Source organism: Paramisgurnus dabryanus, chromosome 23, assembly GCF_030506205.2.
Source record: "Paramisgurnus dabryanus chromosome 23, PD_genome_1.1, whole genome shotgun sequence".
In the NCBI taxonomy this organism is placed as follows: Eukaryota; Metazoa; Chordata; class Actinopteri; order Cypriniformes; family Cobitidae; genus Paramisgurnus; species Paramisgurnus dabryanus.
This window is the reverse complement of record NC_133359.1, coordinates 20,676,333-20,692,028: the sequence shown is the minus strand read 5'-3', so window position 1 is coordinate 20,692,028 and position 15,696 is coordinate 20,676,333. Positions and strand designations below refer to the sequence as shown.

Sequence of the window (15,696 nt, the reverse complement as noted above, 5' to 3'; positions counted from 1 at the left end):
GCGAAATCAGAGAAACAGGAAGTGTCTAATATCTAAGGCAAGAAATTTCTTATTGTGATGCCAAGCGGGGTGTTTGTTCGTCTGAAGATTCTGATCGCATCGATGTGCCTATTGTGACTCCCGGATATAGCGCCACCACCAGGCGCCAGGAAGTGTGTCAGTCATGAACTTTTAAATACTTCTCCTAGGGAATTCATACGATTGACACCAAACGTGGTGAACATGATACTGAGACATTGGACTTGCTAAATTGCGAAGGGATTTTTGATATCTCGAACGGTTCTGCCATGGCGAGGCGACAAATTTATGGCGAAATCAGAGAAACAGGAAGTGTCTAATATCTAAGGCAAGAAATTTCTTATTGTGATGCCAAGCGGGGTGTTTGTTCGCCTGAAGATTCCGATCGCATCGATGTGCCTATTGTGAGTCTCGGGTATAGCGCCACCACGAGGCGCCAGGAAGTTTGTCAGTCACAAAGGTGGATTTTTTTGACAGTTCCATCCAGTGGCGAAGCTACGGGTGGGCCTGGCCACTTTGAGTTGTGGCCCATCCAATCAGAAGGCCATTTTCCAGACAAATGTGTAAATAATTTAACAAAAATAAATAATAGTACTACGAATAGATGTCTTATAACACTATAATTTAATATATGTAATACAATTATAAATATAATTAAAATATAAAATATAGCTGCAAGCAGCAATGGCGGGCCCTCGCACGTTTTTTTACCGCTACACGGTGCGTCCGAGAAAACGATGCACGGTGGGCAAGGGCATCAAGTGGGTAAATATCAGTGGGCTATTTAATGTTGATATTGACCCATTTGGGGACTGTAGGTAAAAGAAACCCCACATTTTAGAAAAACAGGAGCGCTAGTGAGCGACTTAAGAGACACGCCTATATCTGACCTTTTAGTACACACTTAAAAGCCGACAACTCTGATGTGTGTGCCAACTTTTAGGTTAATCTAAGCACGCCAAGAGCCCTAAATATGCCTTAAATAAAAGTAAGGTTTGGGGCGTTGCCATGGGAACAGCGTTTGAGATATCAAAAATCCCTTCGCAATTTTTCATCTACAATGTTTTGGCATCATGTTGACCACTTCTGGAGTCAATCGCATGAATATCCTAGAAGGAGTATTTAAAAGAACATCGGCGTCAACTGAAAGGCTTAAATATGCCTTTAAAATAAAAGTAAAGTTTGACGCGTTGCCATGGGAACAGCGTTTGAGATGTCCAAAATTCCTTCGCAATTTAGCGTCTACAATGTCTCAGCATCATGTGGACCACTTCTGGTGTGAATCACATAATTTCCCTAGAAGGAGTATTTAAAAGAAAATTGCATGCAACTGTCAGGCTAAAATAAGCCTTTAAAATGAAAGTAAAAAGTTTGACGCGTTGCCATGGGAACAGCGTTCGAGATATCAAAAATCCCTTCGCAATTTATCATCTACAATGTCTCAGCATCCTGTTGACCACTTTTGGTGTCAACCGCATGAATATCCTAGAAGGAGTATTTAAAAGAACATCGGATGGAACTGTCAAAAAAATCCACCTTTGTGACTGACAAACTTCCTGGCGCCTCGTGGTGGCGCTATACCCGAGACTCACAATAGGCACATCGATGCGATCGGAATCTTCAGGCGAACAAACACCCCGCTTGGCATCGCAATAAGACATTTTTTGCCTTAGATATTAGACACTTTCTGTTTCTCTGATTTCGCCATAAATTTTTCGCCTCGCCATGGCAGAACCGTTCGAGATATCAAAAATCCCTTCGCAATTTAGCAAGTCCAATGTCTCGACATCATGTTCACCACGTTTGGTGTCAATCCCATGAATCCACTAGGAGGAGTATTTAAAAGTTCAACGCATTCATTTTTTAAACAATCCAAAATAGCCGACTCCCTGTTGGGCGGAGCTTAAATCTTGGAGTGCGAAAGTTGTTTGGGTCGATGAGATCTATATGCGTACCAACTCCCGTACATGTGCGTACATTTTTGCCCGATCTGTGCATCAATGTTATTTTTTTGCATTACAGGGGGCGCTACAGAGCTCCCTTGCCACGCCCATATTCCAGCCTTTGCATGAGCCTAGTGGCACGTGACTTTGACATCTGTGCCAAATTTCCGTTGTTTTCGAGCATGTTAAGGCACCCAAAGTGCACGCCAAGAGCTTAAATATGCCTGAAAATGAAAGTAAAGTTTGACGTGTTGCTATGGGAACAGCGTTAGAGATATCAAAAATCCCTTCGCAATTTATCATCTACAATGTCTCAGCATCGTGTTGACCGCTTTTGGTGTCAATCGCATGAAAATCCTAGGAGGAGTATTTAAAAGTTCACCATATGCAACTGTCAAGAAATCCACCTTTTGTGACTGCCACACTTCCTGGTGCCTGTTGGTGGCGCTATACCCGAGACTCAAAATAGGCACATCGATGCGATCGGAATCCTTGGCCGAACATACACACTGCGTTTCATCCCAATAAGACATTTTTTGCTTTAGATATTAGACACTTCCTGTTTCATTGAATTCGCCATTAATTTGTCGCCTCGTCATGGCAACACCGTTTGAGATATCAAAAATCCCTTCGCAATTTAGCAAGTCCAATGTCTCAGCATCATGTTCACCACGTTTGGTGTCAATCGTATGAATTCCCTAGGAGAAGTATTTAAAAGTTCATGACTGACACACTTCCTGGCGCCTGGTGGTGGCGCTATACCCGGGAGTCACAATAGGCACATCGATGCGATCGGAATCTTCAGACGAACAAACACCCCGCATGGCATCACAATAAGACATTTTTTACCTTAGATATTAAACACTTCCTGTTTCTCTGATTTCGCCACAACTTTGTCGCCTCGCCATGGCAGAACCGTTCGAGATATCAAAAATCCCTTCGCAATTTAGCAAGTACAATGTCTCGACATCATGATCACCACATTTGGTGTCATTCGCACGAATCCCCTAGGAGGAGTATTTAAAAGTTCAACGCATGCATTTTTTAAACAGTCCAAAATAGCCGACTTCCTGTTGGGCGGAGCTTAAATGTTAGAGGGCGAAAGTTGTTCGGGTCGATGAGATCTATAAGCGTACCAAGTCTCGTACATGTGCGTACATTTTTGCCCGATCTGTGCATCAATGTTTTTTTTTGCATTACAGGGGGCGCTACAGAGCCCCTGTGCCACGCCCGTGTTCCAGCCTTTGGATTTCTGCGATGACGGACGACTCTGACGTCTGTGCCAATTTTCAAGAGTTTTCGAGTATGTTAAGGCCCCCAAAAAGTCCAAAAGTGTTAAAAAAAATAAAAATAAAAAAAATAAAAAAAAAAAAAAAAAAAATAATAAATTCTAACAAAACCAATAGGGCTTCGCACCATTCGGTGCAGGCCATTCTGGCCTGCTCCTCGGTGCTCGAGCCCTAAATATAAGTGCAAGTTTGCATGTTCAGGCAGTTTCGCAGTTTTTTTTTTTACCCTATTGGTGCACACGCTTGTCAACATGAAATGTTGAATATGATTCGTCAGTCATTGTTAGTTCCGCCTACGCGCGATTGAACTGAATTTAAAAATAGCGAGTCGCAAATCATCAAGTTTAACAGCCTTTTCGATGACATCTGCTGTTATCTGTTTACTTTTGGATACAGAGACTATACATCACTCATGGAAATGTTGGATTACTGAGGACATCTTTTCAAACGTCAACAAAATGAAACGAGCACTTATTACTTTGATAATGACGTCATGCTGTGTCAAAGACTGTTCTTCACCACATACTGTATAAAAAACATATAACGTTACGCTCATCGATGATATATGCTCGTCTAAGAAATTTATTTCTGCTTTTCTTTGTGCGAAGGGACATATTATGATCAAAGATATTGGACTTTGTTATTATGATCGAGACTTTCTCCATCTTTAACCAGAAGCCCTGTATCAGACTACATTAGGACATGTAAAGGTGAGTTCAGACATTTTCGTAATGTTCGTTTATAGTGGTGTCATTACTACAGTTTATAGTCAGGAGTATTACTCCAGTCAACTATTTAAGGGGGCAGACTCTGTCGTGTATATAGGCTGTATGTTTACTGTTGTTGGAATAAAATTTACACTTAAATGACAACACATGAAATTTGGAATGCGCCATGTTGTTTGATGGCCATGTTCTCATTAAATAACAATCTCTCAAACGAGTTCTTTAGTAAAATCAAATCACTACCTGTTGAATCTGTCGTAGCCTATGACGCTTTCACGTCATGCATTTTGTTGACGAGACATATCATTGTTCGGAACTACGTTCACGTAACGTAAATACCGTAAAAACTAATTCCGTTACTAATTCTACTGAGTTGTGTTTTCAAGTGGATTAATAATTTGGTGGGGCACTGCCCATAGACTGTATAAAACAGGCATAGCCCCACCTGCCCATATACTGTAGACAAGCTGGTTGGTTATTTGTAAGTGGTTTTATAATTTTCCCCTTGAAACATTGTGCTGCCTGCATGGCATCAAGGTAACTTTAGTGCACACCAACGCTTTTAAACGCGGCTGAAAACGCCGAATGCCAGCTGTTTTTTCAGCCCGTGGCTTTGGTTGCTGTGATACTTGAGCTGTGAGTCGGTTGGTTGTTGGGATATTTGTCCCGCCCTTCATCAACTGTGATTGGACGGCCATGTACATTGACGAGCTGAGCTTTTAACCCAAAGTTAAATATTTTTCCACCACAGCGCGGAAAAAAACGGACAGCTGCTGGCTGTTTTGAAAAACGCCACTTCCATTGGGGAAAAAAACATACGCCGGCCACAGGCATACAAACTTTGTTGTGCACGCCCCCAGATTATGTACATTCTATGCTTTGCCCACCCTGTTTTATAAAGGCCCACCCACTTGAACATTTCTGGCTTCGCCACTGGTTCCATCCGATGTTCTTTTAAATACTCCTTCTAGGATATTCATGCGATTGACACCAAAAGTGGTCAACATGATGCTGAGACATTGTAGATGATAAATTGTGAAAGGATTTTTTATATCTCGAACGCTGTTGCCATGGCAACGCGTCAAACTTTACTTTCATTTTAAAGGCTTATTTAATCCTGACAGTTGCATGCAATGTTCTTTTAAATACTCCTTCTAGGGAAATAATGTGATTCACACCAGAAGTGGTCAACATGATGCCGAGACATTGTAGATGATAAATAGTGAAGGGATTTTTGATATCTCAAACACTGTTCCCATGGCAACGCGTCAAACTTTTTACTTTCATTTTAAAGGCTTATTTTAGCCTGACAGTTGCATGCAATGTTCTTTTATATACTCCTTCTAGGGAAATAATGTGATTGACACCAGAAGTGGTCAACATGATGCCGAGACATTGTAGATGATGAATTGCGAAGGAATTTTTTACATCTCGAACGCTGTTCCCATGGCAACGCGTCAAACTTTACTTTTATTTCAGGCTTATTTAAGGCTCTTGGTGTGCTTAGTTGAACTTTAAAGTCGGCCACACATCAGAGTTTTCGGCTGTTAAGTGTTGACAAAAAGGTCAGATAAAGGCGTGTCTATCTAGGGGCTCACTAGCGCCCCCATTTGTCTATAATGTGGGGTTTCTTTTACCTACAGTCCCCAAATGGGTCAGTAACAACATGAAATAGCCCACTGATATTTACCCACTTGATGCCCTTGCCCACCGTGCATTGTTTTCTCGGACGCACTGTGTAGCGGTAAAAAAACGTGCGAGGGCCCGCCATCGCTGCTTGCAGCTATATTTATTATTATTTTCTGAAATGAATCGCATTTTTGAAGGCCTAAACATGCTCAAAAACTCATGAAATTTTGCACACGCGTCAGAAGTGGTGAAAATTTACATGTAGTATAGGCATCAGAAGTGGTCGTGTAGAAATGGCTCGATAGCGACACCTGCAAAATTTCAGAAGAACAGCCCCCTGCTACGAAAAACTTACAGATACGAAATTTGGTAGGATCATCTATCACCCCAAGACCTACAAAAAAGTATCTTGTAGCTTAGCTCTAAACCCCACAGGAAGTCAGCCATTTTGAATTTTCTCTGTCATTTTTTGACATTTCCAAGCGTCGTACTTTAACGAACTCCTCCCAGAGATTTAATCCGATCATCATCATATTTGGTCAGTATCATCTAAAGGCCTTTGCGATGCTAAATTGCAGAGCTTTTGACTTTTCGTTGGAGGGTGTGTCCGTGGCAGCCTGACAAATTTCAGCGTTTTCGCTATGTAACAGGAAGTTGTTCTTACTCAGGAGTCAGGCATACAATGGCCAATCTGCCCCACGCTTCACATGTTTGATAAGGGTCTTGGCCTGAACACACGCTGGAATTTACTGCTCTTAGAGATTTAATCAAATCATCATCATATCTGGTCAGACTGATCTTAAGCCCTTTGCCATGATAAATTGCGAAGATCTTGACTGAAGGGCGTGTTCGTGGTTGCCTGTCAAAGTGTGACAAAGTGATGTTTCGCCATGAAACAGGAAGCTGTTGTAATTCAGGCATACATTGTCCGATCTGCCCCCGACTTCACACGTTTGATAAGGGTCCCGGCCTGAACACATCAACATGGCATAATTCAGTAACAGTCATAGCGCCACCTAGAGGCAGCAGGAAATGCCATGTCTAATGCCATGATTTACTGCTCTTAGAGATTTAACCATATTAACATCATATTTCATCAGTCTAATCTCAAGACCTTGTGTGATGATAAATAGCAACGACCTTGACTTTTTGTTAAAATGGTGTAAATGTTGCGGCCTCGCAAAGTATGGCTAAATGAATCGCATTTTTGACAGCCTAAACGAGCTCAAAAACTCATGAAACGTTGCACACGTGTCAAAGGTGGCGGAAATTTTCATGTGATGTAGGCTTCAGAACTTGGGGTTTTAAAATGGCTCTATAGCGCCACCTACAAAATTTCAATAGAGCAGCCCCCCCCCGCTACGTTAATCGTACAGATAAGAAATGCGGTAGGATCATGTATCACCCCAAGACCTACAAAAAAGTATATTGGAGCAAAGCTCTAAACCATTTTGAATTTTCTCTGTAATTTGAGTGCAAATGTTGCCTTTTCTGGCCTTCGTATTTTAACGAACTCCACCTAGAAATTTTATCAGATAATCATCATATTTGGTCTGTGTCATCTAAAGGGCTTTGCAATGCTAAATTGCGGAGATCTTGACATTTCAATGGAGGGTGTGTCTGTGGCGGCTTGCCAAATTTCTGTGTTTTCAATGAAACAGGAAGTTGTTCTAACTTGTTATTATTATTATTATTCCGTTCTGAATTCAGCGGGACTTTAGAGGGCCTAAACATCCTCGAAAACTCATGAAACTTTGCACAGATGCACAGCACATCTGGATACTGCATCCTCAATTTGTGTTGACATACCTGGCCAGTACAAAATGTCTTTGCCTGTTGAGTTTTAAATTGTTTTTTTCTTGCACATTCCAGCAGCTTTATTAGCCTTTCATCATCCTCTTGAATGGAGTCTCCCCACACCAGCAAGTCATTGATAATATTTACCACATCTTCCAGTCCTTCTATCATTTGTGCTATAGATCTCGGAAAGACTTCTGATGCTGAGGATATACCGAAATGTAACCTAAGAAAACGGTATCCCCCAATTGGGGTGTTCATTGTGCAAAGCTTTGAACTTTCATGATCCAGCTTTATCTGCCAAAACCCTTGATTCGCATCTAGCACAGAAAAGTACTTTGCATTCAGCATTCTTGAGACCACATCTTCTACTGTCAGCATTGGATAATGCTCTCTTTGTATTGCCAAATTGAGATCTTTAGGATCCATACAAATGTGCATTTTCTTTAATGTAACTACAGTTACCATGCTGTTGACCCATTCAGTTGCCTCAGTTTGCTTTGCGATGACCCCCATCTGCTCCATTCTTTGTAGTTCTTCAACCACTTTCTCTCTCAGAGCTACAGGTATCCTTCTCGGCGCATGCACAACTGGTCTGACATTTGGATCAATTTGTATGGGGTGTTCCCCGGGTAAACATCCTAATCCTTCAAACAGATCCTCAAAATCCTTGAGAATGTCACTGCTCTTTTTAATTTCTTACAGTCTTTTAATCATGCCCATTCTTTGACATGCAGCTCATCCTAGATTGGCAGGTTCATCATGGTTCATTATTTCAAACAGGATTTTGTATTTCTGTCTTTTGTACACACAATTCAGTGCTCTATTGCCCAATGGCGCCATCTTGTGTCCCGAATATGTAACAAGTTTGCAGCTTGACCTCTGCAGTCTCCCTGTTATGTTTAGTCACTTGTACACTCTTTCTGACAAAACATTACATTCAGCTACTGTATCCAGTGTCACTTTTACATCATTATTGTTTATCTGTATTGTTTCGAACCATTGTTCATCCTTACTTGAGTTGATGGACATTACATTTCTTTCTTTTTCCACAGTTACTGTACCAATAAACATGCTACCATCTTGTTCAATCACATGCATTCTTTTACTCTGACTCTGCAGTCTTTGGTTTAACACATCTTTGCAATATGATTTTTCTTCTCCACAATGCAACAAAGACCAAACGGTCAGGCCTAGCACAATGCAAGCCATAGCAAGCATACCTGCATTCGGTATCTGTTGGCATAGCATAAGATACAGATCAGGACAGCTAGTGTAAAAGAAACGAGGATGAAGTGAATACAGCTCCATACCTCGACATTAGCAGTAACACAGTAGTACTGGCAACATGCGGTACTCACTGTGAATACACGTTAACCACGCGACTGCCAACACACCACAACCTAAGAGCGGAGGCGACACCCCCACAATCAGATAGTGTACTGTGTGCTGGGGTGCCCTTTCAGAACCGCAGCTGATTCGGTCAGCTTGAGGACCTGAATAACTGATCCTCTCCCCAGTTCCGCGCTTACCAGCAGCAGAACCCAACTAGGGCACACAAACTGCTGGCGCTTGGCCAAGCATAACGTGTTCCCTACGGGAGTGCGACAGGTAGAAGCACAAAGCGTGTACTCTCTCCTTGTTGCGCATAGATCCAGTAAGCCCGAACCAAACTCAAATCAGCTGGCGCCCTCAGCCACGTCCGTGCCGCATCTGTGAGACGCCAAATGGGGAGCAGATATGCGAGCAGCTGCCCACACCTGACCACTTAACAGTGTCAAAGGGGGTCAGGGCAACATGTGGCATACTAGAGGCATCCGCCGCCAGCACAAAAGTGCCCCGGGTGGAACAACTCAGAGCAGACACACAACTAGTGTGCGCTCCTGAGAGAGACGGGTTTGCATCGAGCCCGAGTCCGAACCACAATCAAGCACACAACGTATAGCTGGCGTGCAGACCTTCCTCCTATGCCCACACACACAGGGAAAATCACGCAAAGAAAAAGAGTGCTCCTGCAGCCGATCAGCAATATCTAGGAATATGAAGCGTAGCTGCCCACTCTTAGATGGCATAGCACTGCAGCCTGTGAACATGTGCGGGTCCAAACAAACACCATCCCCGCCATAAGTGCACTAAACTGTGCACGTAGGGCTTTGACCCCAATGGAACCGTCGCCCTAGGCCAAGATAGTAGCAGCTATACAAGCTGCTCTAACCCACTCATCAGGCACATACTTCAATGCAGTCACAATTGCTGGACCAGGTACCGGTGCCAAAAATGTGACATGACCACGCCAACTTGGGTGGTCTGACGTCAAATTAAAACAGAATCCCATAAAGTAATAGGATTCAGCAACGCCCATACGGCAAGGCAAAAAGGGGGTAAACACTGACGCATGTCTAGCAATGGCTCGCCGCACGCATGCGGGTGCCCATTACATGCTATCCGCTGTATAAGAACCCGCCGTTAAACACAGGCATGTGGGGTGGGCCAGGGACGCTACGAACCCATGGCAGACTGAGCAAGGCATGTATGTGCCTGGAGCTACAGCTGGACCACAGGGGTTTATATGTCAGGCACGACCAGTCAAACCTACCACAGCACACCACTTGGGAAGGCTGGATGCAGGATACAAACGTGGAAAGATTCGATTCCACGCACATAGGAACACTTTAGCAACAGCTTGCTGCGCACATGCAGAGTGCCAGTTGCATACTGTGTTTGAGAAACTATGCTGCTGTGTAACGCAGAAGTGTGGGCAGAATGTCACCATAGTGCGGGGACGTTATGAACTCCTGAACTGTACTGCACAGTGCGCAACGCGGACGTGCATGAACAATGTAGCGGAGCGATCTGCTTTTGGGCACAGGATATGTGCTGTGTACTTGAAAACGTTCAACTCTGTGATATCTCAAATGAATAGTAATTGCAGAAAGAGCCAGGGTCTGCAGCCGCTCGCTGCTTGGACGGAGCTGGATACAGAACCCAAGTGGAAAAGAGACATATTCTCATACACTGAAACACATAGTAACAGCCAGTTACATACTGTAGAAAACCAAGTCTGGGTCTGCAGCACGGCGCTTGGACTGAGCAGTGTGCAAACCCGAGCAGAAAGGAGTGGCATCTCCTTATCCACTGAATATGTAGTAAAGACTCGCCCCATGTATACCCTTACCTTCTCTTTACTTATGCAAAGTGAGATAATAAAAATTTCAACCAATATTTCATTACTAGTTATTTTTTAAGTGGCATGTAACCATATAATAAGTGGGATAATGTCATCTTTGGTTGTTCCCAAAAAATAAACCCCAACTCATACCTTTTACATATAAGTGTGTTTTGTGTATTTGTTACAGGTGACACTCAGAAGCTCTCAGATCTGAGGATTGTGTTAATAGGATATAAAGGAGCTGGCAAGAGTTTATCAGGAAACATCATCCTGAACAGAGAGGAGTTTGACTTGAAGAGATCTGCTCAGTGTGTGAAGAGACAGAGAGAAGTAGCAGACAGACACATCACTGTGATTGAAGCTCCTGGATGGTGGAGAAATAAACCTGTAGAAGAGAGCTCAGAGTTACTGAAACAAGAGATTTTACTCAGTGTGTCTCTGTGTCCTCCAGGACCTCACATAGTTGTTCTGGTTATACGTGTGGACACCAGATTTAAAGAGGATGAGAGAAAAGTATTACAGGGTTATGTTGATCTTCTGGGTGAGAGAGTCTGGAGTCACACTATAGTGCTCTTCACTTTTGGAGACTTTCTAGGAGACACAACTATAGAGCAACACATTGAGAGTGAAGGTGAGGATCTCCAGTGGCTGGTGGAGAAATGTGGGAACAGATATCATCTTCTCAACAATAACAACAGAAGTGATGAGACTCAAATCACAGATCTGCTGGAGAAGATAGAGGAGACAGTGACAGAAAACAACGGCTGCCACTTTAAAATGGACAGACATTTTTTACAGAAGGTAGAGGAGAGAAGCAGAGCAGAGCAAGAGAGAGCAGAAAAACGAATGAAGAGGATGAAGAAACAGAGAGAGATGATCAGATCACAGATGAGTGAGTAAACATCACACTGATGATATAAACACTGAGTATCTCCAGTAATGAATTTATGAAAATGTAAGAATTCCCATGATAAAAACTGTTGCAAACATGATTAACAATGAAGAAATTAAATAAGTCACAACAAAAACCAAAAACTCTTTTCTTCAGCTGCTCTTTTTAGAGGTGTTTGTAATAAATAGACTGAAAACATTTTGAACTACCAGCCACAGAAAAAAAAATCTTTCTTCAACAATCTCATGATTTTCAGGTTTTAAATGTGAAAATAGAAAATGTATTGTACAGGTCATAGACAATATAATAAATGTTATTATTTTAATTGTATACATTTTGTTTTAAGTAAAGAAACATTATTATTTAAAGTCATTAAATCAGTATGGACCCATTTTCTATGTCTTATATGATGGTGATCCAAACTCAAGGATCCCTAAAATTGTCTGAAATACAATCTACTGGAAACATTTTGAAATGTTTAACAACAGTAAGATAAACTTCCAACTGCATGATTTTGTAACTTTTCAATTTTTTTGTACTAGTGCCACAACAACACATGACCATGGTTCACCAACTCTTCATGTTTTTATATTTTTGTGGTTTATGTTTTTAGTTATTAATCCCATATATACATATTATAATGTCAAAAATGTTGTAAAAGTTTTTAAAAAAATATTATTAGATTTATAGTAAATAAATGCTGTCAGTGTAATCTTATTTTAGATACAATGGGATTTAACAATGGAATGTGTATTAATCTCATAGACATTCACTAAAATAAATGTGCTATAAAGAGGATAAATTAGTTATTGACCATTCAGCATCAAGAACCATACCTATCCATTAATATGCCTTAATTTGCATTAATTTCCATAATCATTTTGTCTGTTCTATCAAATGAATAGTCAATCCACTGTTAAATGTTACATTTGTTATTTTAAACCTGTTGTTTTTATATTTGTTGCTTTTCAGTACAGTATAATTTTGAATAAGTGTGTTTGTGTATTTGTTACAGGTGAAGCTCATAAGCTCTCAGATCTGAAGATTGTGTTAATGGGGTATAAATGTGCTGGTAAGAGTTCATCAGGAAACATCATCCTGAACAGAGAGGAGTTTGACTTGAAGACATCTGCTCAGTGTGTGAAGAGACAGAGAGAAGTAGCAGACAGACACATCACTGTGATTGAAGCTCCTGGATGGTGGAGAAATATACCTGTTGATCTAAGCTCTGAGTTACTGAAAGAAGAGATTTTACTCAGTGTGTCTCTGTGTCCTCCAGGACCTCACATTGTTCTACTGGTTATACGTGCTGACACCAGATTTAAAGATGTTGAGAGAAAAGTATTTCAGGGTTATGTTGATCTTCTGGGTGAGAGAATCTGGAGTCATACTATAGTGCTCTTCACTTGTGGAGACTTTCTAGGAGACACAACTATAGAGAAACACATTGAGAGTGAAGGTGAGGATCTCCAGTGGCTGGTGGAGAAATGTGGGAACAGATATCATCTTCTCAACAATAACAACAGAAGTGATGAGACTCAGATCAAAGATCTGCTGGAGAAGATAGAGGAGACAGTGACAGAAAACAACGGCCACCATTTTGAATTGGGCAGAAAGAGAGCAGAAGGAGAGAGAGCAAGATCACACATTTGTAAGTGAATACAGTGTATATCTAATGAAACATTCATTAACAAGATGTTGGTCATTTCACATTTGCTAAATGTTAAGGTGCTATGTCTCACTTGGTTCGATTAATTTAGGCATATGTAAACACACCAATCACGCTCAGATCCGCACCAAAACCACTGCTTTGAGACCCCCTGAATGAGGTCTCGGCCCTAATGCAAATGAACTCTGAAGCAGTTCAGTATAAGTGTGAAAGCAATCCGACCCAACAGACCAATGACCAGGCTGTCTTATTGCTTTATTAACCATGAATATACCTGATAGTTCTTTGGTGAGGAATTCTGGTGAGAATGTCAATGTCATTGAAAACCAAAGCGCTCCTGTTCCTTATGAAATGTCTTCTAATTACTCTTCTCCTAAATAGATACATGGTAAGAATGTTGTCCCAGCTACATTTGATTCCTGCTCCCAATAAAAAAGTAATATAGCCGCAGTTACCAAACAAGCCACACAATAATCTCGTAGAACTGCTGTCTGTCAATCTTGACGGACAACGCTGAGCGGAAAATAAACAGATGCACTGACAAATTAAAGGAGAGTTTACTTGCATGTGACTATTAACAAAGTCTGGTTCGTTTTGGAAACATTGCCTTGTGAATGCGAACCAAACCAAGATGAAATTGCAACAATGTAGCCATTTAACCCCCGGTTTCAGAACAAAGCAATCGGTCTATAGGTCTGAAATACTCTTTTTTAATAATGGACCCTTTTCTCATTTCCACCTTCGTGAGGCAAAGTCGTCAAATAGAGGATATGCATTGACATCACTTTTCTACGTACATTACTTAAATATTAAATGTAAAACAAAAACTTGTATTTATGAAATGTAATAGAGAAAAAAAAAAGGTGATTATATGCTTTGGAATGGTATGTTCTCCAAAGAAAAACACGGATAAAATACAAATACTTGAAAAAAACTTTTAAGTAGAAAGTAAAACCTCTGCTTGATAGTGACCCTAGCAGCTTGTCAACCCACCTGTGGTCCGTGGATGTTGCATTTACTTCTCCTTTCGGCGTTTTTGGCAGTCTGTAAAATGATCCGAATTCTTGTTAATCTGTTAGTACAGTCTATCGCACAACAGATTTTTCCCATTTATCAGGTTTATATTTAAAATATTAAACTCTTCTTAGGGAAAAGTGAAATTGTAAAAACATTTATGATATGAATGATGCCTTTAATTTATGCTTTTTACAATTCTCTTATGAATACTTTTAAGCAGGAAATAATTGTTTTTATAGTTTCTAAATATAAAAATGTTCTTATATTATCTTACAATCTTGATCATTATTTCCAGTGGCTGACGATGAGATGTTTGATACAGTCTCTATGATGAGTTCTGCTTACGGTTCTGTCAGATCTCTATCAGGTGAGGGCATTTTTGTTCACTCACTATTTATACCACCAAATAAAATATTTTGAATAATGTTCACATTGATATACTGAAAGAGTTTTGAAGGGCAGGTACTCAAGTGAAAAATTAGGGCACCAAGTTCATAAATGTTTATTTGAAAAAGTTACGTACAGTAACACATCTTTTATTTACTTATTTATAATATTTGTTTATAAGTACATCAGTTCATGTCAAATTCTTACATGTAATAAATATGTTTATTTAGAATAATAAGATACTATAAAGTGCTGTTAACAATTAAATCAGTGTCATAAAATCTGTTTTTGCATATAAAAATGAATTTGATAAAGCACTTGTTTGAGATTACTTAACTGTATTATGTTATAAATTAAAAGCATCAAGATTTACTGGCGCAAGTTTAAATGTTACAAAAATAGCTAATATTAAATGTTAAGGCAACATATAAAAACATTGTGGGTTTAAGTCAGATCAGTGAGAAGTGGATGCTTGATGTGCATGTGTGTTAACTGTGGCGGCATATCGGTAGTTCAAAGATACGTATTGGTACCTAAAAGGAACATATTTGTAGCTATATGGTAAATATTAGGACGTTTCTAAAGGGTAATGCCCCAGTGACAGCTTTTGTACATATATTTTTGACAGTGTACCTTTTAATAAAAGCTGCATTTTTAAAGTATTTTGTGTTAAACGCAAGTCTTACTTATATTATTAATAAAACAGAAAATAAGTATTTGTTCCTATAAGTTCTCAAACTATCTAACAGTCTTCTTTCATGATCATTACCTGTATTTTCAGTGAGAGGTGATGAGATGTCTGATACAGTCTCTGTGATGAGTTCTGGTTATGGTTCATCCATATCACTCGCTGCATCAACATGCTCTAACGACAAATTTATCAACTTTACCGATGGATCTTCACACTCCACTTCTGAGCCTGAGGAACATTTAGGAACCAAAAGAACACAGAACCCAGCCAGGATCTTAACTTTATTAAGAAGAGGCAAACAGAACAAATGAGAAGAGAAAAAAGATACTGTAATGCTGTTATTCATAAAAGAAGTAACACATAAAATGAATGAAATAAATTGTCCCTGACTAAACATAAATTCTGTAATAAAGATTTAATCCATCCATCCAAGAAATTGAAACTAATCTACTACCATCATGTTTCAGTTA

General features: G+C 40.3%; 1 protein-coding gene across 1 annotated transcript in view; it reads left to right on the top strand.

Annotated features, from left to right (window-relative positions):
- LOC141281534 (GTPase IMAP family member 8-like) overlaps positions 1 to 13,564 on the top strand; it is a 71,249-nt gene extending 57,685 nt beyond the window's left edge. Inside the window, exons 4-5 of the mRNA XM_073813409.1 lie at positions 10,758 to 11,462; positions 12,478 to 13,564. Of these exons, the coding sequence (XP_073669510.1) occupies positions 10,758 to 11,462; positions 12,478 to 13,121 (1,349 nt within the window). The 3' untranslated portion in view covers positions 13,122 to 13,564. The remainder of the gene's footprint in view (positions 1 to 10,757; positions 11,463 to 12,477) is intronic.
- Positions 13,565 to 15,696: the final 2,132 nt, after the last annotated feature.